Genomic DNA, 27,978 nt, shown 5'->3' on the forward strand with positions numbered 1-27,978 from the left:
AGTGTTATTTCTGAGGTCTGGCACAGAACGCGCATCCTTGACAGGAGAGAGAGAATAGCGTGTGATCATTTCATCCGACAGGCCTGCCCAGCAATGGGACGCAGCCACGCATGCTGTGCTGCCCGAGCTCCATGTACCATCCTATGGAGAGGCAAGCCACTCCCCACAGTGACCTGGGACAAAGCAATTGGCTAAAGAAATTCTGCCTGCCAAACCTGACAATATGCGAGCCCAATAAAAAGAAAACATTTTTCCGCCTGCTATGCAAACCGCAGCTGCGAATTCTCAAACAGAACCCTTCCTCTTCCTAAGCCTTACCCTAACCACCTCCCCTGCCAATGCCTAAACCTAACTAACCCCCCAATTTACAAAAATTGTCCCCAGGAGAGCCTTTAGGCATAGGCAAGTCCTAAAAGTAGAGAAAGAAAACAGAGCTAAACAAATATTATACATTTGGTCATTTATTTACTCAAAAAATAATGATCCATAAACAGTAGATCATCTTTAGTAGCAGGGCTGGGGCAGAGGCGAGAGAGGCTCCAGCCTCAGGGCGCAGTGTAAGAGGGGGGCACACAACTCACTCAGCTATCATTCCCCTATTGTGTTTGAAACAGAAAGAAATAAGAAAAGGGAATACATAGCAGTGACTGCAAGCCAAATAATTAGTGAACCTCCAGACTAAAAATATACTCAGTAGTACTGAAAACACTTGGTGTTTAACAGTTTCGCAGCATCAGAACTTTGGTTTTCTTACCCAAGCCTCATTTTTAGCTGCACAGAAGAAAACTGCCCGGGCATTTTTCCCTTGATACAGTGCAAAGCATGATGGGATTTCTGATGTTGTTGTTCTCCTTCTGCTGTTTTGGCGCAAATTTGTTTTTTTAAATTTTGAATTTGAGATTTGAAGCCTAGCGCATGCAGCTGGGAGGGGTGATCAGGACACAGGACAGTTGGAACTGTGTCTCATGCTCCCTGTCACCTCCTTTCAACCAAAATGATGGCTGCCCCCATGAGATCACAAGCATTTGCCTGTTCTTTTAAAACAGGGTGGGTAAGAGATTATATTATCTATTTTAATTAACATAATTAATGTAACTTAATGACAGTGTGTTTGTTTAGGCTGAAGTTCCACTTTAAGGTGATAGGGGGTTGGGGGCACCCCTTAGGCCTCGTTCACATCAGAGGAGCGCAGATGGCTGTGCGATGCGAATGCAGCGCATCCGATCGCACGCCATCTGCGCCGCTGATCCCATCCATGACAGTGATGGGATCAGCTCTGCGCTTCCGGGCAAAATGCATGCAGCAGTACGCAAGCGCTTCCCAGCGCATCATACTGCTGCTCAGCGCAGTAGATGTGAACGGTAGAAGGGCAGTCTATGCCCTTCTGCCGGTCCTGCGTTTCAGCACATCATACGCGCTTCCATATCCGCACGGAAGCATGTATGATGTGAACGAGGCATTAGTCTAATAGCAATCAGTGTGTGACGGCTGGGGTGGGAGGGATTGAGGGGCGCACTTTAGTATCTCAGCCTTGGGTGCTGGAGGACCTTGTCCTGGCTCTGTTTAGTAGTTCCCTTACTGTTCAGTTGCTGAGTGGCTGCACAGAGTTACAGCCGGCTACTGCTGTTTGTGCTTGTACTAGGCTGATAGGTGAACCATGTTTAAAGTTTATTCAGCTAACTGTGTGTATATTCTCTTCCTTCACCCGGATAAGTGATTTATTTTCTGTTTTTGCTCTCAATTGCAGACTCTGATCACGTTTGTTAACAAACACCTGAATAAGCTAAACCTTGAAGTGACGGAGCTGGAGACTCAGGTAGGATATTTTACCAGTCTGGTTTTACCCAGTAAGAGTTGAGGGCCCTTGGTATCCATACTGTTGGCACTTGGCAAGTCTCATGATATGTGTCACAGTGCATTGTGGGAGAGGATGGTGTCAGTGATAAGTGATGAAGGCTGCATATATTTATGAGGGTTGTCTGTTTATGTAACCCGTCTATCTTGATTGGACACTTGCCCGAGACCATACTTTGTGGAATAAACCAGAAATTAACCATTTCAGTCTGCTGGGATTTTTCACCTTATGCAACAAAGCAATTTTCACCTCCCATTCATTTGCTTATAACTTTATCACTAATTATCACAATGAATTGATCTATATCTTGTTTTTTTCCGCCACCAATTAGGCTTTCTTTGGGTGGTACATTTTGCTAAGAATTATTTTTTTCTAAATGCATTTTAACAGGAATCTTAAAGGGAACTGACCACATTCTCTTTCACTTGAATCCCTCCTGACATAGAAGCTGCCATGTTCCCCCCTCCCCTTCTCACATTCCTTATTTACAGAAGTCAGAGATGCTGTCTTGACACATTGACACACACCCTGGCTTTGAAGACACACTCCTAATTACTCATCCCCTTTGCTGATGAAAGGCATTGTTTACCTCTTGGTAATTAGCTCAATAAAACAATTAGAGGTTCCTGAACTCTCTGCGGATGGGGATGGTCGGCAGGCCTGCTCAAACAGGCTAATTTAACAACTTTGAATGTAAAATACAAGGTAAAATTAAAGTTTATTTTAATAATGAAACAGATAGTCGGCATACATTTTTCATGTGCTATAGAAATGTCCTGAGTGAAAAAAAAGGTGCTCGGTTCACTTTAAGGAAAAATGGAAAAAATAATTATTTCTCAGTTTTCAGCCATTTTAGATTTAAAATAATACATGCTACCATAATTAAAACCTATGTATTTTATTTGCCCATTTGTCTCGTTTATTACACCATTTAAATTTTGTCCCTATCACAATGTATGGCGCCAATATTTTATTTGGAAATAAAGGTGCATTTTTCAGTTTTGCGTCCATCACTATTTACAAGCTTATAATTTTTAAAAAAAATGGTCGTAATATACATTCTTCACATGCATATTTAAAAAGTTCAGACCCTTAGGTAACTATTTATGTTTTTGTTTTTTTTGTTTTTTTATTGTAATTTTTTTTTCATTAAAAAATGTATTTGGGTAATTTTTGGTGTGAGAAATAATTAATTTTAAATATAATAATGTGTGTTTATTGTATTAAAAAATGTATGTAGATGTAGTTTTACTATTTGGCCACAAGATGGCCACAGTGAGATTCTTTTTTCTGTCCTCGCTTCCAGAAAGCATATAAAGGACGGGATTTTTTTTTCCACAAAGAACACGGCCTCTGATGTTCCCATTCATTGATCTCCGGGCTACTGGGGGGGAGGGTGGGCAGCACAGGGCCGAACAGCAGCACTGCAGCAGCTGCCTGGACGTGAGGATCACGACCAGACGACATAAATGGTTAAAGGACCACTGACGCAAAAATCTTAAAATATAAAATATATGTAAAATTTATACAGATAAGAAGTATGTTTCTTCCAGAGTAAAATGAGTCATAAATTACTTTTCACCTATGTTTCTGTCACTTACAGTAAAAAGTAGAAATCTGACAGGTTTTGGACTATTCCATCTGCTCATGTGGGATTCTCAGTGTTTAGTTTATTCTCAAAAGCATTTAGTGAATGACAGTTGCTCAGTCCAATTGCCAAAAAGAGTGTGCAGTGAGCACATAGGCTGTCCAGCATGTTTGTATAAATTGGTTTCAAGGAGTGTCATTATAAAGCATAAAGGCCATGCCGAGAATCCCCTATGGAGAGATGGACTAGCCCAAAACCTGTCGGTTCTGTCAGATTTCTACTACCTACTGTAAGTTACAGCAACATAGGAGAAAAGTAATGTATGGCTCATTTTACTCTGGAAGAAACATGCTTCTTATTTGAATGTGTTTACATATATTTTAAGTTTTAAGATTTTGGCAACAGTGGTCCTTGAGAATATGGAGGAGCCATAGCTGTCTTTTGCTTGCCTGTTTTTTGGAAACTGTTGCTTGCCTGTTTTTTGTGCTGATTCTCGTTAAAACTTTCTGAAATCCTAACTCTGAAAGACTGTGCAGATCAGATGTTCTTCTGACTTCATCGACTGCAACCTTGTACTTAGATACTAGTGAAGTCAAAAGACCGACCTAACAGTCGGCCAACCTACGTTTCTCAAAGGGAAATAAAGTTAGCCTGCAGGGTTGGTTAAAGGACACCCGAGGTGAAAATAAACAATTGTATCGATCCTCCTCCTAAAAAATGACTTTTTTAGATATTACAGTTTTATTTTGTATTTAAAGCTACTTTTTAAGTTTTTACTGTTTTATTGTTTTTGCTCAATGACACCTTCATTAAACTATACCAGGGCTAAAATCTATGAACTATTGACCCTTTTTATCTCTTTCCTGCTCTCAGAAGCTATTTTCTGCTAGGAAAGTGTTTTATAGTTGTAATTTCTTGTCAGTGAGGGTCACACTGTAATCTGACCTAGTCCTGACAGGAACTGCCACATACTTACCTGATGTTTAACTCTTTCAGGCAGAGAAAGAAAAAAGGAATATAATAAAAAAGGAATATAACATAGTTATTTGTGTGCTAGGCACTGTACATACACATGTCTATCTCATCATGTAACATGTCACCTCCGGTGTCCTTTAAGGAATTGGGGTGGTGTTGAAATCACTATGGGTTGTAGAGCTAGCTACATGATTCCTCCCTGCCTGCCGAATCCTTCTCACCCTTCCGATCGCTGCCGGCGATCAAACCCATCAGGAAATCCCATTCTGAACGTGATTCCCTTTAGGACTTCCCCCGTCGCCATAGCGACGAACGGAATGACGTCATCAAGTTCGGGACTCCACCCCATAGCGCAGCCTGGCGGTGATTGGCCAGGCTGCGCAAGGGGTCTGCGGGGGCCCCTCTTTCACGGCGGGTAGCGGCACATCGGCGGTGAGCGACGGCGATCGCGTAAGACCGATTTTTGAAATTTGTGAAAATCGGCCCACCAGGGCCTGAGCAGTCCACCGCGGCGGTCATGGACGAGTTGAGCTCGTCATTACCGCCAAGGTGGTTAAGTGCTTCAGAAAACAAGACTATATTCCACCCAAGTTGGGTCTAATAGCTCAGAGAAGCTCTTTTGCATAGATAACACCTAAAGTTTCTTAACTCTTCCTGTACTGGAAAACAATATGGGGCTCCTTTCTTCGCTACCAGTGTTCCATTCTTAGCTGTACTACACATACAATGCATTATCTCCTACGTTTATTTTCGCTTTCGGTTTTCTTTAATTCACAGCCACATCCCTGAACCGTCGCACAATATTCTCATTCAGAAATAGTGCTGATAGGCCCTCTTTCCTCAGTAATGATTCTGATTGTGCCAGCATTGCTCAGCAGTGTCTTACATGACGGTAGACCGGCTGTAGGTGCTGCCAACCTACCATCTGCAGACTAAACTGTTATGTCTGCAGTTAGCTGGCTGCAAACCAATAGCTGTTCCTGATCAATGTTAGGCATATGGGATCTCTGTGGAACACTAGACTCGGCATGGCTGTGACTGTTGATGCGGTCTGGGTTCTTGTTAAAGGACCACTATCGCATAAAAAGTAGGCAGTTAAAGAGACACTGAATTGAAAAAAATATATATAATATAATGATTTGTATGTGTAGTACAGCTAAGAAATAAAACATTAGTAGCAGTGACATGAGTCTAATATTGTTGTTTCCAGTACAGAAAGATTTAACAAACTCCAGTTGTTATCTATGCAAAAGAGCCATTGAGCTACACGACTTTCAAAGGCGGAGAGCTTTGTCTTCTGAAGCTTGTAATCTCAAGTGTCTGGCACTGTATTTTCTTTTTCTCTGCAGAGGACAGGTCAAGACTGCTCTGTAAGAACATTTTGAATGCTGAGTGTTGTGTAATCTGCAAATATTAGAGAATGATGCAATGTTATAAAAAACACTATATACCTGAAAATAAAAATATGAGAATATTTGCTACAAATGTTCTAATAATTAACCGTACTACACAACCAATTCATTATATCATTTTTATTTTTTTTTCCTTTCAGCGTCTCTTTAAAGAGAACCAGAGATGAAGCACCCTCTTGTATTTTACCTTATAAATCAGTGGGAACATGACAGTAAACACCTAATCTGCCCTTTGTTTCATTGTTCTCTGTGTAATCTGACTCTTATCACCTCTGATAAGAACCCCCGACTGAGAAGTCAGGCTGCTCCGTCTAGCTTTGCTACAGAAAGATTATAGCTGAGTCTGTCTTCTGTGGTGTTATTTCAAGCCCAAGCCTGCCCCCTTGTGGCTTTGCTATAATGACTCAGCAATAATCATTCCCAGCAAAGCCAGATTTAATTGCTCAGTCTGGGATTCTTGTGACTGCTAATAACAGACACTTTTAGCAGTGAGGACGAAACAGACAGCATGGTAAGTGTTTTCTCTAATGTTCTTACTGATATATATGGTAAAATACATGAGGGGGCTTCGTCTCTGGTTCCCTTTAAGGATGGCCATACATGGTACAATTTTTCATTTTTTTCGATTAGTTAATTTAGTTCGATTATTCCGTTAGATCGAATATAAAGATTTTTTCAGCATGTCTGATCTGATTTTTCTCTAAAAAACGGGATAAGCGTTCGAATTTCTTGATCGAAAAAAAAAATATTTTCAACTTTCAATCGATTCAATCATTTAGATCGAAAAAACTGGATAATCAAACGTTTTTATTGTACCATGTATGGCCACCATAAAATCTGAAAGAACCGACAGCGTTTGGGTCAGTACGTCTCTTCATGGAAGATTCTCTGGATTTTCTTTGTTTTCAACCACTTTTCCTGAACAGCAGTTGCAAAGTCTAACTGACCAAATAGTGTGCAAGGGAGTAGGAAGGCCGGCTGGTATCTTACTATTTTGGCAGTTAAACTGCTGTTCAGGAAATGCTGTTGAAAACATAGAAAACCATGAGAATCCCCCATGAGGAGATGAACTGGCCCAAAACCTGTCGGTTCTGTCACATTTTAACTGTGTACTTTTCTTGCGATAGTGGTCCTTCAACCTATTGCCGACCACGTCACGCAAGTCCTGGGGCTCGCTTTTGCACGCATCTCCGCTTGGTAGGCGGAGCTCAGCTCCGCCTTCAGTCTCCCAGCAGCAATCGCCACTTGGAGACTATTAGACACGGCTGTCCCCCTGGGGGACACAGAAGCGATCGGCGGTGATAGGTTGAAGCCTATCACAGCCGATCGTAGTGATAGGCTGGCAGGGGGAGGGAGGGAAAAATATTTAAGAAACAGTGTTTTTTAATACAAAATAAATAAGAAAATTATTTATAAAAAAACACTTGGGGAGTGATCAGACCCCACCAATAGAGAGCCGCGATTCCAGACAGAAATCGCTCAATTCATTTTTTTCCTAAAATTGTTCAGGCCTAGTGGGAGCGTTGCCTTAGTGACTCTCTTCAGAGAGACACTAAGATTTGGTGATTTGCAAAGTGTCAAATCCAAATGAATCTATGCAAATACTACAGAGCACTACAAGTTTCCAAGATGTAGACTTTCTTGCCCTGTGAATTATTGCCTCTCCTCACATTCCAGTTTCCTCAGGAGAACGGCATAACCCGTGTACTTTTACACAATTTGTGTAAATGAAGCAAAATAAAGATTACAGTAATGCAGAATGACAAAATTATAGCTGTTTGTACTAAGTTCCTTATTGCCTTTGATTTGAACTGGAAGTTATTACATGTTGGTAACTGGCTCATTTTCTTTTGACGGGCCTCAGTTTGCAGACGGTGTGTACCTGGTGCTGTTGATGGGCCTTCTGGAAGGATATTTTGTCCCCTTGCACAATTTCTTTCTGACTCCTGACAGCTTTGAGCAAAAGGTAACGGAAGCTAAAACCTTTCCTTTTTTAGTTATAAGTCATGCTGACATTTTCCTATTTTATGTTCATTTGTTGTTTTGTTCTTTATTTTTTTTATAAGAATTACATTCACATTGAGAATTATGCTTTCTAACATATACTCAAGTATAAGTCTAGAAATTTAGATCTGACTAAAAGTATAGGGTCGACTTATACACGAGTCACATGCAACACTGAGCAATGTGTGTACTATTAGTGACATTCCCATTTGCAGCAAATTAGCCAGTGGTAAGTGACACTTTCTTGAAAAAGGAAATGCCAAGAAAACATGGGTCTGAAAGTCTTGGCCACAACCATTAAAAAGGAAAGGGGCAGGGGGGGAAATACTGGGCTGCAGGAAAGGGAGTGAATAATTGCTGCACTTGGAGGCCTAGAGGAGTTATTGGCTGCATTTAAGGGCCAGGAGGGGTTAATGGCTGCAATACTGTATGCAGTACAGTCATTAACCCCTCCTGAGCCCCAAGTGCAGCCATTAACTTTGCTGGGTAGACTTATATTTGAGTCAATAAAAAATTCCATATTTAGAGTGTCAAATATTGGAGTCGAGTTATACATCAGGTCAACTTGTATTCAGGTAAATACTGTAAGGAGGAATCACAGCTTTGCACATGGTTGCGCTTTGTAGTGACACTCCCAACTTTAAAGTAATTTCTGGCTTTACCTGATCTCTGCCAAGATATAGCTATATACTATTAACCCATTAGCAACTTCAACAGAGCTACCTCGTTTGAGATAAGTGCACTGCTTTTGACTTCAGTCGACAGAATTCGTCGTGCTGTAATTTCTTGGAATGCTTTGCTCTCTCTCTCTACTGAGCAGAGAATATAGAAACTGAAAGCAGAAGTCTTCTGTTGTTGTCTCACACTTGTCACTAGTGACAAGTGGCCAATGGTCATAAATAAATATTACAGCGGTACTAATTAGAAGCAGGGAAATGTAACAAATAAGAAATTAAATAAAATGCAAAAATAAATTGGCCTGGAGCACTTGCAAGCCTTTACATACATTGGCTGGTGAAAAGTTAAGGATTAACAAAAATGTACTGTATCTAAATGACACCCAAATATGCGCATTCAGATTACTGTAGCATGGTTGATGGAGCCCGATTGGCTAACTTGAATTTTTCAAGTCAACAGACTAGAGTTTTATCAGAATGGAGTGAAACCCATCAAGGGAGCAGCTATTCTGTGGACAGAAATGCCTTGTTGATGAGAGGTCAGAGGTCAATGTTCAGACTGGTTCAAGCTGACAGATTGTCTACCTAGCCACTCCTTACAATTGTGGTGAGCAGTAAAGCATCTGTGAATACCCAGCACATCACACCATAAGCTTGTTGCACTAACGTTCAGAAATATTGACGTGCCAAGCTGGGCATGGCAATTTTACCGATGCTAATGCCAGTGGAGTAACATGCATTGCACAATTAGAGCAATCCGTGTTACGTGGGTAACGGGCATATTTCTATGTTAACATGCATAATGGTACTTGTGCAAGTAGCCCAGCCTCATAGATGCGGCTAACTCAAACACAATCATTTATCAATCCCTCGTGCTCAAAAGTACATACACTCAACAATCAGTCCATAGCGAGAAAAACCATTAAGGATGGAAAATGGAGGATATTAGATTCCAGATGTTTGTATTTTTTAAGTCAAATACAAACTTTGCCGGCTGTCCCATTTTTAAAGGGACTCCGAGCTCAACTTAAAAAAGAAAATAGTACTCACCCGGGGCTTTCGGCAGCCCAGTGCTGGTCGGGAGGTCCCACGACGGCGTCCTATCTCCTCTCCTAGGCCCCACTCCAGAATGGCTGCCCGGTGGCAGCCCGGCGACACTGAGCCGAGTGTCGGGCTCCTTCTTCCGCGTATGACACGGCTGACGTCACCACGCCGGCCGCCTCGCGTCATCACGGCGGCCGGTGTGGCAGTACGGCACCACGCCGGCCGCTATGATGACGGGAGGTGGCCGTCGTGGTGACGTCAGCCGTGTCATACACGGAAGAAGAAACCCGACACTCGTACCAGTGTCGCCGGGCTGCCGCCGGGCAGCCATTCTGGAGCGGGGCCTAGGAGAGGAGCCAGGACGCCGTCGTGGGACCTCCCGACCAGCACTGGGCTGCAGAAAGCCCTGGGTGAGTACTATTTTCTTTTTTAAGTTGAGCTCGGAGTCCCTTTAACCACCCTGGCGTTCTGATTAAATCGCCAGGGTGGCTGCGGGAGGGTTTTTTTCAAATAAAAAAAAAACTATTTCATGCAGCCAACTGAAAGTTGGCTGCATGAAAGCCCACTAGAGGGCGCTCCGGAGGCGATCTTCCGATCGCCTCCGGCGCCCAGAATAAACAAGGAAGGCCGCAATGAGCGGCCTTCCTTGTTTTGCTTATATCGTCGCCATAGCGACGAGCGGAGTGACGTCATCGACGTCAGCCGACGTCCTGACGTCAGCCGCCTCCGATCCAGCCCTTAGCGCTGGCCGGAACTTTTTGTTCCGGCTGCGCAGGGCTCAGGCGGCTAGGGGGGCCCTCTTTCGCCGCTGCTCGCGGCGAATCGCCGCGGCAGCACACGCGGCTGGCAAAGTGCCGGCTGCGTGTGCTGCTTTTTATTTGATTAAAATCGGCCCAGCAGGGCCTGAGCGGCGACCTCCGGCGGTGTTGGACGAGCTCAGCTCGTCCAGACCGCTCAGGTGGTTAAAGAGGAGCTGTAACCCAGTATTGAACTCCCAATCAGCAGCTGATACCCCCTTTCTCACGAGAAATCTTTACCTTTTCTGGAAATAGATCATCGGGGGGATCTGTATGGCTGATATTGTACCCCTCCCACAGTGTGATGTCAGGACCTAGGTCTTGACAGTTCTCTGCCTATGAGCCTTGTTGCATTGTGGGAAATAACAGCTGTTTCCAACTACCAAGCAACCAGTATTTCCCTATTTGCATATTTATATCTATAAAAAAAACAATCTTTTAGCCTATAGGCAGGGCCGGTTCTAGCCTGAGGCAAACTTGCAAGAATGCGCCCCCCATTTGGAATGATCGCACAGCACCCGACAATTTACTCTGCTTCATTAAAGGGAACCTGAAGCGAGGAAAATTATTTAAAATAAACACGACGCATCTACAAATGAAGATTACATACTAACCTCACCGTCAGTTGCTCTCAGAAGCTCACCATTCAGTCAGTGATCCCTTCCAGTTCTGACAATATTTTGTCAGAGCTGAAATATACCAGTTGCTGTCAGTTATATATCGGCAGCTGTCAGTTACAACTGAATGTGCAAGGTAATGTCCATGTTTCCCTATGGCTCAAGTGGGTGATATTACAGTTTAACAGTGTGCTGACCAGGAAGCTGTTAGGGGGTAATGAACATTTTTAAAATGGAGGACGGAGAAATCAATTGATCACAGTTGACAAACAGGATGCAGGAGAGGAGAAAGAGATTGAGGAGTAGACTACACGGGAGGTAAGTATGACCTGTGTATGGTTATTTTGACTTTTTATTTTCAGTTTAGGTTCTCTTTAATGTTCTCACATGACATGCTGCAGCTCAACACAATAGCACACTGGCTGGCTGTGAGTCTGTGACAAACAAGCTGCTCACCCTCAGCCCCCCCTCTATTCCTCCTCAATCAGGACAGCAGTGCCACCTCCTCCTTTCTGCTGTGCAAATCAAATGAAACACTGCTGCTCTCCTGCCTCCCCCCCCCCTCCTCATTCGCTGTCAGACTCCTCACACAGCACAAGTTCCTTTTCCCCAATAATGACCTCTGTACCTCGCTCTCCTCTCGCTTCTCCTCCTACTCTAAAGGGGCCCATACACTGGTCAATTTCAATCAATCGATCGGCTGCAAATTGATGCAAGATCGATAGATTTACGTCTGATTTCGAGCGATTTGATCTATCTGACAGGATGGAAAATCTAGGTCAATATGCTGCTGGCAGCAGATCGATGGCCCATAGAGTTTTCATTCTGAAATCTATTGGAAATCTGTTTCTAGTGTGTGGTACACATCAGATAGATCTCTGTCAGAATCGTCCTGACAAAAAATCTATCTGATGGTCGAATCTGCTGCAAATCTATCAGGGTATGGCCACCTTCAGCGTAAACACAGTACAAAAATGCTTCCCCTGTAATCACTGCACCTGATGTAAATGTTTCACCTTGCTTCATGAGATAACCGGCCCTGCCTATAGCAATGTCAGTGGGTGTGGTTAGAAATAATGGCAGTTGGTGCTGTGTGTGTTTTTCATGTCTGCCAGTAGTAAAGATGATTACGTGCATTGTGGATCAAGCAATATCAAAAAATTACATGGCAAATATCAAACATTTCTTGATCTCTTCTCACTTTTGCAATGCATTGATTTATCCCCACCCTCTCCTTTTTGCTAAAGTTCCTTTTTAAATTACTGTTGTAAGAGACTAAAGGTGGCCATACACTGGTCGATTTGCAATCAGATTTGACCAACAGATAGATCCCTCTGTGATCGAATCTGATCAGAGAGGGATCGTATGACCACCTTTACTGCAAACATTTCAGCCTGAAACCGATCACAATCTGTGGAGCTGCCGCTGCTGCCCCCCCCCCCCCCCCCCCCCCCCCCTGCATACATTACCTGTTCCGGCCGGCGCGAGTCCCCTGGTCCCAGCTGTCTTCTTCTCCACTACGGGCTCCAGACCGTTCCTGCAGGTACTGAACTTCCTGTCCAGGGGAAGTTTAAACAGTAGAGGGCGCTCTGCTGTTTAAACTTCCTGCCGGGACAGGAAGTTCTGTGTAGCTGCAGCCGGTCCGGAACCCAACCCACATCAGTGACAGCGGGGACTCGCGGAACAGGTAATATATACTCGCTGCATTGCTTCGGTCGTCGGGCATTAGAACGCCGCTATCGACGCACTCCCGACCTGCCGCGATCGAGAAGAATCTTCCGCATGGACGGATCGACGGGAACGATCAATTTCGGACGGAAATCGAGCGTTCTGTCAGCGGTGTGCGCTGCGATTTCACAGACGATTCGATCACTGTGATCGAATCGGCGGTATATCGGCGGGGAAATCGTTAGGTGTATGGGCCCCTTAACGAAGATGGACCAGGTGATCACTGCATTCCCAAACTGTACAGTCAACTGCCAACCACTTAAAAGTGTTCAGTGCATTCTGCAGGCAGAGTTACACTATAAGATGACTTTACTTTAGTCCATTTTACAAAGCCATAGCAATATATTACTACATACATAGGCACCCAAAATAATAGATGTAAACATTTATTTAATCAGGAGGAAGTTAAAAAAACTAACCTCCAAGAATGAATACAAGTTTTTTTTCTATCGAATACTGAATGGTAACTATAAAAACTATAGAATTAAGTATTCCATTGGCAGGGCCGGTTCAAGTAACAATTGGGCCCTAGGGCAAGATTAGCCTGGGGGGCCCCCCCAACATACACCCCCCGACCAAAAAGCGTCATTAGAGGCCCTTTGTTGCAGCCAAGTTTCCCTCCTGTGCCCCTGAGCTGGCTGCTGACCCTCCCCCAATCACCTCCCAACTTAACAGACTCTGCAGTGTCCCTGGGGAGCAACAGTTAAGATGGGGGAGGGACACCTTGGGGGCCCCTACAGGCTCTGGGGCCCTGGGGCAATTGCCCATTTTTTCTTATGGTAGCTCCGGCCCTGTCCATTGACGAAGTTCTCATGCAGTCTTGGAGGTACGGTAAGTTTTTACTTCCTCCTATTAATTTAACCTCCTTGCCGGTCTAAAAAATCCGGAAAGGAGTCAGCGCCGCACTTTTGTTTTATTTTTTTAAATCATGAGCGGCGGCATCCCCCCACCCACTCCGATCGCCTTCGGCGATCAGAGTATGCAGGAAATCCCGTTGAGAACGGGATTTCCTGCAGGGCTTCCCCGGTCGCCATGGCAACGGGGCGGGATGACGTCACCGACGTCACAGGGAACCCCGATCCGCCCCTCAGCGCTGCCTGGCACTGATTGGCCAGGCTGTGCAGGGGTCTGGGGCGGGGGGGGCGGCTCGGCGCGGCGGGTAGCGGCGAATCGGCAGCGAGCGGCGGCAATCGCGTACTACACGCAGCTAGCAAAGTGCTAGCTGCGTGTAGGGAAAAAAAAATTGTGCAAATCGGCCCAGCGGGGCCTGAGAAATCCTCCTGCGCAGGTTACCCCGAGCTGAGCTCGGGATAACTGGCAAGGAGGTTAAAATAAACTATAAAACATGTTTTTGGATTCCTGTCTTGTATTATAATACAATGGATCTTTGTCGTGGCGTTTAGTTTTGGCGCATGTTTGATTCTTTCGTGTACTATCAGCGACCAGTATGGACTGCCCCTTCTATACTCACACATTAGGGAGGTTGCCTGAATTTGCCAATCTGACTCACGTGGTTGGAGCGTTTTTCCTACAACACAAGCCAGATTTATACTTTTTCTGCCTCTAGGCCAAGGATGTTTTGGCTTCCTTTTCATGTGCAGCAGCCCCCTCCTGTTCCATGTGCAGCCCACTCTTCCATGTGTCTAAAAGCGGCACAATTTTTCATGAGCTTTTACACCCTAAATCAGGAAAAACAATCCTATCCCCAGAGAGATCTGCAGCAGCCCTGCAAGTCACTCACCTCCCCGGGATCCAGCGCTGGAATTCTTCCTCCTGTCCTGTCGCGCTCTACCACTGTGGTGAGATTGCCGTCTGTCGTCATGTGACAAACGGCGGTCTCACCCAAGGAATTTAAGATCCTCAGAGGACCAGAAGATGATGAGCAGCAAGCGTCCAGATCATGGGGAGTTGAGTTACAAACGTCTGCTGCGCTGCAGGCTCTGCATACACCTCACAGCGATTACCCCGAGCCAGGCTCGGGATTACCGCTCCCAGAATGTTTTTTGGACCCCAAGCCTGGCTCGGGGGTTACTGACAAGGAGGTTAAGCATCCTTTCCCTTTTCCATGTGTTGCTCACCATTTTCAGCCTCCTGTTTCACATGTAGCAACTCCTCTTGCATGTTTATGTGCCGCCTTCTGCTGCAGCCGCCCACAGCGCAGACCTTTGTGGCCTTTCCAGATAAAAGGCCCTGGCTACACCTGGCCCATTATCGGTTATTACTCTTCCCTGTTTAACCTGTATTCCTTCTTCCTTTTTCTTCCTACAGGAAAAGGAAATCATAACAATACATCACAGGCTATAGCACAATCCTGGCAACAAACATGTAAAAAAAAAAAAAAAACAACTTGTGATATTTGACTGCGTTTCACAAGCTACAAGGCTACTGAAATCCTCAGGGTTTTTTTTCTTCAAATTGTCTGTTACCTCTAGGATATGACATAAAGCAAACACTATCGTGGAGTGTTCTCCACGCGGGAGCACTCCTGAGGGCCTATAATACCGCTGCAGGCAATGTGGATGAATAGAACAAGGTCACAGGTGCGATTGGCTGACATAAGGCTCCTTTGCTCCTTTGCATGACTGCCGAGCTTACTGTGTATGATAGAGTGTAGGATGCCATCCAACTGGGAGGTTCTCAATGTCCAGCCGCCTCTCTGTTAGGCCCAGAAGTTTTCTTCTACCTCTTTTCTTGAAGCAGAGGTATTTTTTATGCATTTTCGTGCTGCATCAGCTTAAAGTTAGACATGCACTAGAAAAAATATTGAACAAGGATACAAATTTCTTTCATTGGTATGAGGTTGACAATATTTAATGTCATAATTTTTTTTCAGCCTAGGCAAACTGCATCCAATCTGCTTGTAGCCAATTCCTGAACTTGGAAGTCTCAGTTATGTGAGGATTGATAAACAAAAGGTCTTATCTGTTTGTCATAAATCACTTCTCTTGGAGGTCTTGTTTCAAAGGCATCATAATGACATGTATTTAAGTTTCCCAAAAAATCTATGTATCCCCTTTCGATGTTGCATATATATATATATATACATATATATATATATATATATATATATATATATATATATATATATATATATATATATATATATATAATAAATCATCAAGGGGTGAGCAGCACAAACCAACTTTTAATGCAATTTTTTTTGCAAAGTATGCACGCAGCAGTGGAGACCCCAATCCCCACAAGAAATATATAACATACAGAGGGGCTGCAGCACACAACAGGAAAACAGTGACAGGGGCTCTTGGTTACGCTTTAACGCGTTTAAGCTCACCAACTGCACCAAAGTGTCCCCGATCTGGTGAGTCCTACTCTAACCATACAATGCTAGTTTTTATCAGCAGTCTAGTGGGAACTAATCCAAAAACCCAAGAGTCAACTAAATGGGAAAAAAGGAAATTAAAAACACCTCACCTTTCACTAGCTACCAAACGAACTCTCTGGACATGTGCAATGCACTCATTTATGTGTTTAACTGTGCTAGAGGTGGGCGTGGTTATGCAGGCTCACAGGGGAAAATTATAATTAATCATCAAGGGGTGAGCAGCACAAACCAACTTTTAATGCAATTTTTTTTGCAAAGTATGCACGCAGCAGTGGAGACCCCAATCCCCACAAGAAATATATAACATACAGAGGGGCTGCAGCACACAACAGGAAAACAGTGACAGGGGCTCTTGGTTACGCTTTAACGCGTTTAAGCTCACCAACTGCACCAAAGTGTCCCCGATCTGGTGAGTCCTACTCTAACCATACAATGCTAGTTTTTATCAGCAGTCTAGTGGGAACTAATCCAAAAACCCAAGAGTCAACTAAATGGGAAAAAAGGAAATTAAAAACACCTCACCTTTCACTAGCTACCAAACGAACTCTCTGGACATGTGCAATGCACTCATTTATATGTTTAACTGTGCTAGAGGTGGGCGTGGTTATGCAGGCTCACAGGGGAAAAGCTAGTGAAAGGTGAGGTGTTTTTAATTTTCTTTTTTTCCCATTTAGTTGACTCTTGGGTTTTTGGATTAGTTCCCACTAGACTGCTGATAAAAACTAGCATTGTATGGTTAGAGTAGGACTCACCAGATCGGGGACACTTTGGTGCAGTTGGTGAGCTTAAACGCGTTAAAGCGTAACCAAGAGCCCCTGTCACTGTTTTCCTGTTGTGTGCTGCAGCCCCTCTGTATGTTATATATATATATATATATAAAAAACTGTGTGCTTTAACCTCTCTATCATTATGATCATTTCCAGATTTAGGGCCCATTTCCACTATCGCGAATCCTCATGCGTTTTTTGCATGCAAATTCACATAGCAATACAAGTGAATGGGACTGTTTCCACTTGTCAGGATTCTTTTGCGTTTTTCTGTGCAGAAAAAATTTGCATGGCAGAGCCATCGGAATTCGCATACCGCTATGCGAATCGCATACAATGTATTTAATAGGAAATTCGCATGCGGTTTGGGTATGCGAATTTTTATGCATATTTTCATGTGAATTCGCATAGAAACAATGGAAAAGCACACCAGCACTGCCATGGTTAAATTCGCATACATCGTCATCCATACGAATTCGCATGAAAATTTGCATACACCCGCATGCAAAATTCACATCCGCATGCGAATTTTTACCGCGACGATTCGCACCGCACAAGTGGAAACGGGCCCTTAGGGTCTAAAAGCCGTGCAATTTTTTTCACAAGCTTTTAAGCCTTAAAAACAAGAAAAAGACACAGGATTACCGCTTTGAGCTGCGGATTTCCGTCCCGAGTCTGACTCTGGATTACCACTAAGGAGGTTAAAGGACAACTGTAACAAGAGGGAAATGCAGGCTTCATTTCATTTCATTTTCAACATTGCCAGTTGCCTGGCAGCCCTGCAGGGTCCTGTTTGGCTGCAGTAGTGTCTGAATCACACCAGAAACAAGCATGCAGCTAATCTTGTTGATCTAACAATAATGTCAGAAACACCTGATCTGCATATGCTTGTTCAGGGTCTATAGCTAAAAGTATTAGGGCCCGTTCACACTGCACGCGTTTCCAGCCGCGTTTTGGAAACGCGTGCAGGTGGCCGACACGCACGACATCAGACATTGCATAGAGTGCACTGTCTGATGTTCACACTGCATGCGTTCCGGACCTGTGCGGTCCGGGAACGCATGCTGCACGCATTTTTTGTAAAAAAGCGTGGCTGTCCCATTCACTTTTCAGTGATGGGATCAGCCACGCAACGCACACAAACGCGGATGGCGTGCGTTCGTACGCGTTGCGTTTCCACATGCGTTCCGCACGCATGGCCATCCGCATTTGTGATCTGAACGGGCCCTTAGAGACACAGGATAAGCAGGACAGCCAGGCAAATGGTATTGCTTTAAAGAGGAACTCCAGTGAAAATAATGTAATAAAAAAAGTGCTTCATTTTTACAATAATTATGTATAAATGATTTAGTCAGTGTTTGCCCATTGTAAAATATTTTAAATCCCTCATTTACATTCTGACATTTATTACATGGTGACATTTTTACTGCTGGCAAGTGATGTAGCTGCTGCTTGCTGTTTTGGCAGTTGTAAACAGCTATTTCCCACAATGTAACAGGGTTCACAGACAGGAAACTGCCAGGAGTACCACAGTCCTCAGAGTTTCTTGTGGGAGGGGTTTCACCACAATATCAGTCATACAGCGCCCCCTGATGGTCTGTTTGTGAAAAGGAATAGATTTCTCATGTAAAAGGGGGTATCTGCTACTGATTGGGATAAAGTTCAATTTTTGGTCAGAGTTTCTCTTTAAAGGAAATAAATATGACAGCCTCCATATCTTTCTCGTTACAGTTGCCCTTTAACTTGCCAGGATACAGGATTCGAGTCTGATGAAAACGGAATAGCGGAAAGCTTACTCTTATTCTTTTCATCTAATACACTGAACTTCTACCCTCCCCCCGCAACAGCAGGCATAGTACTGCTCACTGCAGCACCAAGCTGTGGAGTCTTATAGTGGACAATAAAAGTCTAATAAAGATACAATAAAAGTTCCCAATTTTATGGCATTTAGAAAAAAAAAATCAGTTATACAGAGAAAATGTAAAGCTTTTTCTGGTGTGTGGTTTGTTTTTCAGAAGTTCAGGAGTAGTGAAAACTGAATGGCGTAGGATAGAGCCTCAATTTCTTGATTTATAGGCCCAAGCAATTTTCTCCGAGTTTTCAATCTTTTTTTCTTTTCGAGAAAAAATTGAGCATGTGTGACCCATTAATTTTTTACATTTTATGCCTGGTACACATTTATAAGATTTTGTATAAAAGTGATCGGAAAATTGATTAGAAACACGATCGAAGATCGGACTTGTCGGAAATATTCATCAATTTGACCATCAGTCTGATGGAAAATTGCATCATGTGTACCATTACCATCAATCAGTAACAATTGATTGTAATAGTTGAATTGAAAAAGAAATTGTAAAAAATATTTAGTGCGTGGCCATCTTTATTCTTGTGCCACCTCTACACAGGCCTCCTAAGTCCTAACCCACCGTGCTCCAGCCTGCTCCAGCTCCTGAAAAACGTTCTTGCCAATGTTCGGATGACAAAGTTATCAAACATTAAGTGAAGGGCCTCCCTTTATCTTAGACTATCTTCTATAAAAAAAAAATGTCTTGTGATCTAGTCCCCCTTTTTTTTTACTCTTTTAAAGCAAACCTGTAAGCTTTTCAAAGGAAAAAGTAAAAAACTTGCCTGGGGAAAGGGATCCTCCAGAGGCTTGCCCCATGTTCCCATACCTCGCCGTTCCAGCTCTGTTTTCCTGAAGCTTGCATGTAGCTGCTCAGGAGCATGGGCCCACTCTGGCTTTAATAGAAAAACACGAGCCTGATCAGGTCCATACTATTGCGCTTGCTGTTGACAAGGACTTGAGGACACAGCGCTGGGACAGCAAGGTGGGGGGGATGATTATCCAGAGGCACCCTCTATTGAGCTGAGTACCCATGTGGGGCACTTTTTGTTTGCTACAGTTACACTTTAACCCTCTTGGCGTTCAATTTCCAGGATTTCTGTGCAAAAAGTGATCTAATTAATTTCCGTAACCTTTTTTTTCCCCTGTAACTTGCCAAAATGTGTCAAGCAACAGTCTAGTATACAGTGCAGGAGAGTATTAACATGTATGCACGTCAATACTGTTCACAGCATGTTTTGTATTGACGTGTATAACCAGCAATATCGCTAGGGAGGTTAAGGCAGGATTGGAGTGAGGTATTGAATCAGCAGGGTGAGGGAACCATTAAAGATGGGCCACGGGTGGGGGCAGGTGGGAGATAAGCAAGTTCCAGCAAGCATGCTGAGGTCAGGGCAAGTAGATGACATTTATGTATGCTGTTGACGAGTTGTTTCGGGTTTGCTCCATTTTTCTTGCACTGATATTGATAAATCTGCCCCACTGCTTTTTTATAAGCTTTTTTATAAGCCTTCAAAATGGTGAACTGGTTCAGATTAACAGCAATCAATGCCAGGTATCAAAATGCTCAAATGAATCCAAGTTACAAAAACATCTCAGAACGAAGTATGCCCTTTGTGTGCAGCTTACGCTTCACTATCAGTCTGTCAGCAACAGTTTAATAAAATGATCGCTTTTATTTCTAGGTCGTCAATGTGTCGTTTTCTTTCGAGCTCATGCAAGATGGCGGCCTTGAGAAACCAAAGCCGAGGCCGGAAGGTGTGTTACCGTTTAATAAACCCATCTAAGGGCTCTTTCACATTGCATAACGCTTGCAGAAGCTGATCTCCTGCAAGCGTTATGATCCGCGGCGTGGATGTCGGGATGTTATGCTGTGACGCTGATTAGCGGCGGTAGTTATAATTCACCCGACGGGAAAACGCCTGCGTCAGATGATTAAAAGCTCCCGGGTGCGTCGAACTGCATTGCACCAAAACGCAGCGTTGGATGTGAAGGGTAAAATAAAAGTCTGTGGACTTTCATCATACTTTGGTTAAAGAAAAGTATTGACTTCACGTCAAAACGCCAGAAATCAGCTCTGGTGTGAAAGAGCCCTGTTGATATTACTAATGATGATTAACTTGAAGGGGTTTCTAACCTTGTGGCTCTCCTCCGTTCCCGACAGACATTGTCAACTGCGACTTGAAGTCTACTCTCCGAGTTCTGTACAATCTCTTCACCAAGTATCGGAGCGTGGAGTGACGACGTCCCCGCCCCTCCTGACGTCACAACTCAAGATAATAATTCCAAGACACTTTCCTTTCACCGTTTTTATTTAATGCCGACAAAAGGGAACATTTTTTGTATTTTTTTTATTTCGATTGTGTGTGTGTTTTTTTTATTTTTATTTCAAGTTGTGAGTTGTAAAAAAAAAAATTTCTCACAAAACAAAAAATTCAAATAGCAAGGGCTAAATTAGTATAGATAGTCTAGGTGACAATAACGATCTTGTATTTTTGGTTTGGGGACAATAATTGATCAGCTCAGGCTAATGTATTGGCTGCTAGTGTTTCCTGTATCAGTGATCAGCCTATACTACAGTGATGTTTTATTTTTGTGTAGATGCCTGGGGGCTCAGTCCCTTTCTCATGAGTTATTCATGTGACCACGATTCAATGAACCTCTAAGTTTTCTCATAAGAGGTGTTTTTGCACCTTACAAATCGAGTATCTTCACAACTCACAAGCAAAAAGTACACATAAAACAAACTTGTTAGAAAACTAACTTAAATCATACCTGAAGTGGCATGTGAAATGTGGTAAAGTTGCCATATGCAGGGAGAGCTTAGGTACATATAGTACTAGCCCTACTAATTGATAATTTACCTCATGGGTAATATCTAATTTTGAATTCACAAAGGTGGTATAGATTTATTGAACGTTTCATCAATAAAACATTCGATAAATATATAACACCTTAGTGAATTAAACATTCCATTTTACCCATGAACTAAATTATCAAACGTTTGATAAAGTGTTTGGTAAAGCTTAGTTATTTGAGGCCATTGTCTGAAGTACCTCTCTATTTTTCTGTATAGCAAGTTTTAAAAAAAATTGAGTTGTTATTAACGCAAATGATGAGCTTGTTGATTTTAGCCTGGTTTCCTGTAAAAAGAAAATTGAAAATGAAAACCCTTTTATCTGGCTGAGAAAAGGCTGCTGATAGCATATTATTGTTGAAAAGCTCAAAGGGTCATAACTTGCGTTTTGTTTTGCAGCTGAATGAAGCAGACATTACATCAGAAAGTCATGAAAATGAAGCCCTTAAACTGAAACTATAAGACTCTGTGTTGTGTTACTAATGTTCAAATTACCATTAGTACTACACATACACTTAATTATCTCAAGTTTATTTTCAGTTTAGGTTTGGCATGACTTTTCTCACCTACTTTATACCATGTCTGCGCTTGCTACGGGTTTTGTAGGTAAGATGAGAAAACATCTCCTGAGAGAAACCTCGGGAGAAAAGTTTGTAGAACCAGGGCCCCAACTCATGAGAAAAGTTTAGTGCAGGGTGGATATCTAACAAAGTTATTTTGTCCTCAACTCCCCCACCGGGTGTAGCAACTACTAGGGCATCTTTTTGTGTATTTTACATTTCAGAGCATGCAAATTTACCAGGAGACCCATTCATAAGTTTGGGGGATATTGCAGGAACCTTGCACTTAGCATTGCGCAGCTGCGGCAATCTGTTGTGGCTATATTGAGGGGGGGATGAGAACCCGACCCGTTCAGAGGGGTCGGGACCCGACCGGGGCCGGTATTACTGCAGGTGGCATTCGGTGTCACCATTGAAGGGGTGACACCTGGGCAGAAGCGATTGAGGCTCCAATTGGTCTTGGCGAGTTTGGGGGGGGGGGTGAAATAATTCCTCCCACCCTCTCTATGGGTCCTCCCCCCCCCCTCCTGTGTCCCAGAGCAGTGCAGCTTATGAGTGAATCTTACCTGATTCCAATGCATTAATTCTCCTCAGCAGCCGGCCACTCCCACTACTACCTGTTTCCTGCATGACATATTATTTCACACAACATGCAGATATAGGGCAGGCACAGAGCGGTCCACTGCTGAGGAGCATGCTGGGATCAGGTGAGATTCACTCACAAACCACATCTCTGCAGCCCATTCTGCAGGGGAACTCTGGTGGGGGCCCAATGGGGAGGGTGGGGGTAAAAAATGTTGCCCCCACCCCTGTGGGGTAGCACTAGACCAACAGGCAAACTATATGGGGCCGGGGGGGGGGGGGGGGGGGGGTTGGGGTACGAACAGGGATGTCACATGGGGTTGCCACTATACCCATGAGGATGTCACATGGGGGTACCACTAATGCACCACCAGCTTAACACCCCCCCCTCCCCCAAACAAAAAAAATCATGGGGAGGAGTGTAAATAATCAGCACGAAAAATGAATGGCAGCTTCTATGGCAACCTCCTTTATGACTTGTACTATCAGTATTAGATAGATGACGCCATTTATTACCAATGCTACATATCTGTTCAAGTACAGCATTTATATCTCATGTCATTACATAGGAGTTGTCCTTCTAAGGGCATGGAGTACAGTTCTCAGTGCTGAACGCTAGCAGATATGGAAACCAGCACATTCTCGCCGTCACCGTCCTACATGTCACAGCAAGACTTCAGTCAGTGTCACAAGACTCCATTCATTATAGGATTATTTACTTCTTGTGCCTTAAAGGAAAAGAATTTACACAGTTCCCCGAAACTGCATGAAGCAGATGCGTTCTGTACTAAAAGCTGCAAGCACCCGCTGTCCTGATCCGCCTTTTACGTTCAATATTAGCGGGGAACAGACATGACAAAATAGTGGCGGGGGGGGGGGGTGTTGGTGATAAAAAGAACTACAAAAAGTGCCAAATAAACACCGTCACTAAGCTAATATTATACAATACACAAAACATATATATTGTGCTTTTCTCCTGGTGGATTTAAAGCACCAGAGCTGCAGCCACTTAGGGCGTGCTCTACAGGCGAGCAGGATCATTAGGGAGCCTTGCCCATAGACTCCTTACCGTTTTATGTACTGGCTTCAGCCGCGATTCGAACCCTGGTTAGAAATATGTTTTACAAAAGAGACACCGAGAGCCCAATATAGTGTAGTATGCGGAGGGTAAGTTGGTACAATGAAAAAGTGAGACAATTATACTCAAACACAGGTCACCGCTAAGGTAACCACTGTAAATGCATGTGAGGAGATTAGGCCTGTCCTCACTCAGGGCTAAAATGTCGCTCTTTAGAAAGGAAGAAAGATAGGGGTGGGTCCCCCTTCCACCAAGAGAGGACGCTTATGAACTTGTAGGTAAACAGAGGCGCCAGCAGGATAAAAACAATTAAAAAAATTTAAATATGCTGGGAGGCAGTGGTGGACTTACCTCCAAAGAGCAGATATAGACAAAAACAGTAGCTGTCAAACAACACGTGTAGCGCTACACGTGTTGTTTGTCAGCTACTGTTTTTGTCCCCTACCTATTGCCTGATGAAGCGGGCTTTGACCTGCGAAATGCGTTGCATCTATTGGGGTACCAATAAAGTATTTATTTATGCCAGACGGTTGTCTAGTCTGCTCTTTGGAGCTAAGTCCACCACTGCCTCCCAGCATACTTTAAAAATTGTAATAATTGTTTTTTTATCCTGCTGGCGCCTCTGTTTACCTAGAAATATGTTTTGTTCTTCAGAGGCCATGTATCCTAAATTTATAGAGTGTCTGTGACAGGGTAGCCAACTCTTATTTTAACTGACCTCTAGTGGGCATGGCTTACTCTACCTGCCAACCCACCTAACAGCTTAAAGTGGATCTCTTGAAAATCTTCCAGATATATTCCTGACCCCCTTTTTTTTTCTTTTAAATAAAACTTATCTTTTAGAATAGTTTTGAATAACCTGATGATGACATCACCATTCAAGCCCCACTCCACTTTCCTGCTAGTTTGGCAGCTTTAGGGAGGTGGCTGCGGCCTCCAGCATCAGCTGTGTGCTGTACAAATGACTACATTGCCCATGATCCCTAGCGGTGACTGTTGCCTGCTCATGCTTTACTGCCTCTAGGAGATGTGTCAGCTTTACAGCTTGAATCCCCAATACATGTTGTCCTTTTGTAGCTCTGCTGGGCATCGGGTGACAAAGGAAGGGTTAGAATCACTATTATAGGAATCTCAGAAGGTGCAGTAATATGGTCTTATTGTGATTTTTCAGCAATATCTGTAGATAAATAACAGGCAGACACATGCATTTAGATTACATTGTTACATTTTTTGAAGAGTTCCTCTTTAACCTAACCTGCAAAATGTCCACTTGCAAACTTGGCCAGTGACCATTAACTAACATTTTTCATTAGGGTGCATACACACATCCAGTTTGGATCGACCAATGGATCGGACGATTTTACCACCTCCATGTTGTATGAACAGATTATTGTGTAGGTAATACACTCTCAAAATACATGGAGATGTTAAAATTGGCCAACCAAAATTGGATGTGTGTTTGGACCCTTCTAAGTTGACATCTGAATTAAGACTGGTTCACACTTTAAATTATGATTGGCCAATCACTGACCAATTTTACCACCTTCATGTAGTATGAGGGTTTACCGACACAATAAGTCGGCCCTCATGCTATGTTGAGGTGGTAAAATTGGTCAGTGATTGAGCAATATTAATTGGAAGAGTGCACCAGGCTTTAGGCACTTTTTAGAGCATTTTAGAAGTTAGGATCTTCTAGTGGGAGCATCGCACTTATTAGGTAATTATTTTTAAAGCTATCCTTGTACAGTAAAAAAAAAAAAATTACAGTTAGGTTTAGTAATTGTGCAAGTTTCTCGCAGCTGCTCAGAGATCCATATAGATTATTGTCCAGGTACCACAAACTGAACCGCCCCACCCCCCGTTGTCAGTTTGATCACAATTGCAGAGGCAACAGGTTCTTTTTAAGGGTTTATTAACTGTTTAACTTACCACTTACCAGTCAGTTTTTAGTTCACAGATTTTAGCCTTTTACATTGCCGTATAGAAACACTCTAAACGGTTTCTTTTTGGCACTTGTTAAAACGAAACCGGCGGTGCGTTGCTTCTCATCACGGAATATATTTTTTATTTGATTTTTTTTTTACAAAATTCTGCTTATGAATAATGAGCACGGGTCTATAATTACCTGCTGGGACAATTAAGAGGTAGAAATGTATATATGGAAATCACACCGCATGTCATTAATCTACTTCCAAATTATAAACACACAGCGCCCGGCGAGGTGCTGTCAAATCGCAATCTATAACACCGTGATTAACCCCCTCGGGGGCTGACAAATGGATTAATTACAAGTCATGTTCCCTTATAAAAAAAAAAAAAGGTGCTATATTTATTCACATTAACACACAAGGAAGGTTGTCCGCAGACCATTTCAATAATAATAACATACAGCCTATTGTGATAATTGCCACACAGCCTTGGCCCGCCATCTGCTATTCATTGTTTTTTCCTTGTTGCTTTCTACGCTTGATAGGTATTTTTTTTTTTTTCATTTTGACATTTCATGCTGGAAATATTTGTATAGGCGCTTATTAACCACATGTATTTATTTTTTTTTTTTAATACTCTTAACCGCATATAAAGAACCACAATTAAGGCCTCATTCGGCTCTATAAATTCCACTTCATCCAATGTACTCTCACATTAGTTACGTTGCCTTATATTCGTAACGTTTTCATGTTATTTTAACACTATAAAAACAGATTATTGCAAAAAAAAAATTACTTAGTTTTTTATAAAAGCTGAAATGTATTTTATGAGATAAAGATGTATCTTAAAAGGTTCAAAGGGAGACACAACTGTAAAGAAAAATGTAATCTTTTATCTTAGCCACGTGTGATGGAATATTTTGGTATAAGCTATAAGCTGCGCCTGCGTATAATGAAGGAGAAAAACTAACAATAAAATTATTTTAATTCACTTGCAGACAGGGACAGATTTTTAACTTCTGCCTAGACTCCGCCCACTCCTCCAACTATCTCCACTAAACAAGCTAACATTCTACTCTCCTTCAATTCTCTAAATATATAAATCGCCAAAATAGTTTGCATTTTTAAAGATGATTTTTAAATTTAAAAAAAAAGTGGCCAAAGAAGGCACAACAGTGTTGGGACAAACTTTAACAGAAAGAGGAAGAAAGTACCTCAGTATTAATTAAGGAAACACCATACCTAGCTGTGCTCACTAAAATAATTCTAGATATAGACACAGAGCATTATAATTACTTTGTATATCGCCATGGAATATGTTGGCTCTTCATAAATCAATAATAATAGTGCCATTAAAGGTTGTTTAGGACTGATCTGAATTCAATCTTAAATCCAGGGTGGGAAAACAAACAAAAAATGAAATGATGGAAGGTACACGTTTTGCGTGCAACTTTTTTAAATGGGCCTTTTGGCTTTCAAAGGTCTAAATAATCATTTCAGCAAAGTTTCCCCCAATATCTAAACTGTTACTTCATTCAGACTGATGACACCTGTATATGATGGCTTATGAATTTACTACAATAGAGTCAGACTTGCTGTTGGTCGCAAGGCATTATGGGAGTTGAGTATCTGGAGAGCAGTCAGTGAGTTTTTATAAGCAAGAGCTCAACAACCCCACCCAGAGGCCAGTGTTGTCACTGGCACTAGACCAACAGGGCAAACTATTAGGGGCGATGTATTACCATTAGACTACCATAGAAAGCTTTAAAGAGAACCCGAGCTGGGTTTGAACAATGTGATCTGCATAGTGAGGCTGGATCTGCCAATACAGCCCAGCCTCTGTTGGTATTCTAAACCCCCCTAAGGTCCCCCTGCACTCTGCAATCCCTCATAAATCACAGCCGTGCACAGTGTGTCGCAGCAGCTGTGTTTTTCTCTATAGTGTCAGTCTGCTGCTCTCCCCGCCTCTTGCAGAACTCCGGTCCCCGCCTGCCTCCCTTCCCTTCTCACTGATTAGAGGGAAGGGAGGGGGGCAGGGACCGGAGCTCTGCGTGAGGCGGGGGAGCAGCCGAGACTGACACTACAGATGTAAACACAGCCACACAGTGTGGCTGTGATCCATGTCTGATTTCAGAGTGCAGGGGGACATTAGGGGGGTTTGGAATACCAACAGAGGCTGGGCTGTATAGGCAGATCCAGCCTCTGTATTCAGATCACATTCTTCAAACCCAGCTCGCGTTCTCTTTAAGGGGGAGAGTGGACCGCTTGGGAGAATCTTGGAATACATAGCAAAATAGATTGTGGTTTCCAAACACACCCAAAG

At 43.1% G+C, this 27,978-nt stretch overlaps 1 protein-coding gene across 2 annotated transcripts in view; it reads left to right on the forward strand.

Annotated features, from left to right (window-relative positions):
• Window positions 1-27,483, forward strand: part of PARVA (parvin alpha) — a 169,004-nt gene extending 141,521 nt beyond the window's left edge. For both annotated transcript variants that reach the window (XM_068261526.1, XM_068261527.1), the window contains exons 10-13: window positions 1,748-1,816; window positions 7,695-7,796; window positions 20,336-20,408; window positions 20,815-27,483. In XM_068261526.1, coding sequence (XP_068117627.1) covers window positions 1,748-1,816; window positions 7,695-7,796; window positions 20,336-20,408; window positions 20,815-20,891 — 321 coding nt within the window. In that variant the 3' untranslated portion in view covers window positions 20,892-27,483. The remainder of the gene's footprint in view (window positions 1-1,747; window positions 1,817-7,694; window positions 7,797-20,335; window positions 20,409-20,814) is intronic.
• The last annotated feature ends 495 nt before the right edge of the window (window positions 27,484-27,978 follow it).

The sequence above is a fragment of the Hyperolius riggenbachi genome, chromosome 11 (assembly GCF_040937935.1).
Source record: "Hyperolius riggenbachi isolate aHypRig1 chromosome 11, aHypRig1.pri, whole genome shotgun sequence".
Lineage (NCBI taxonomy): Eukaryota > Metazoa > Chordata > Amphibia > Anura > Hyperoliidae > Hyperolius > Hyperolius riggenbachi.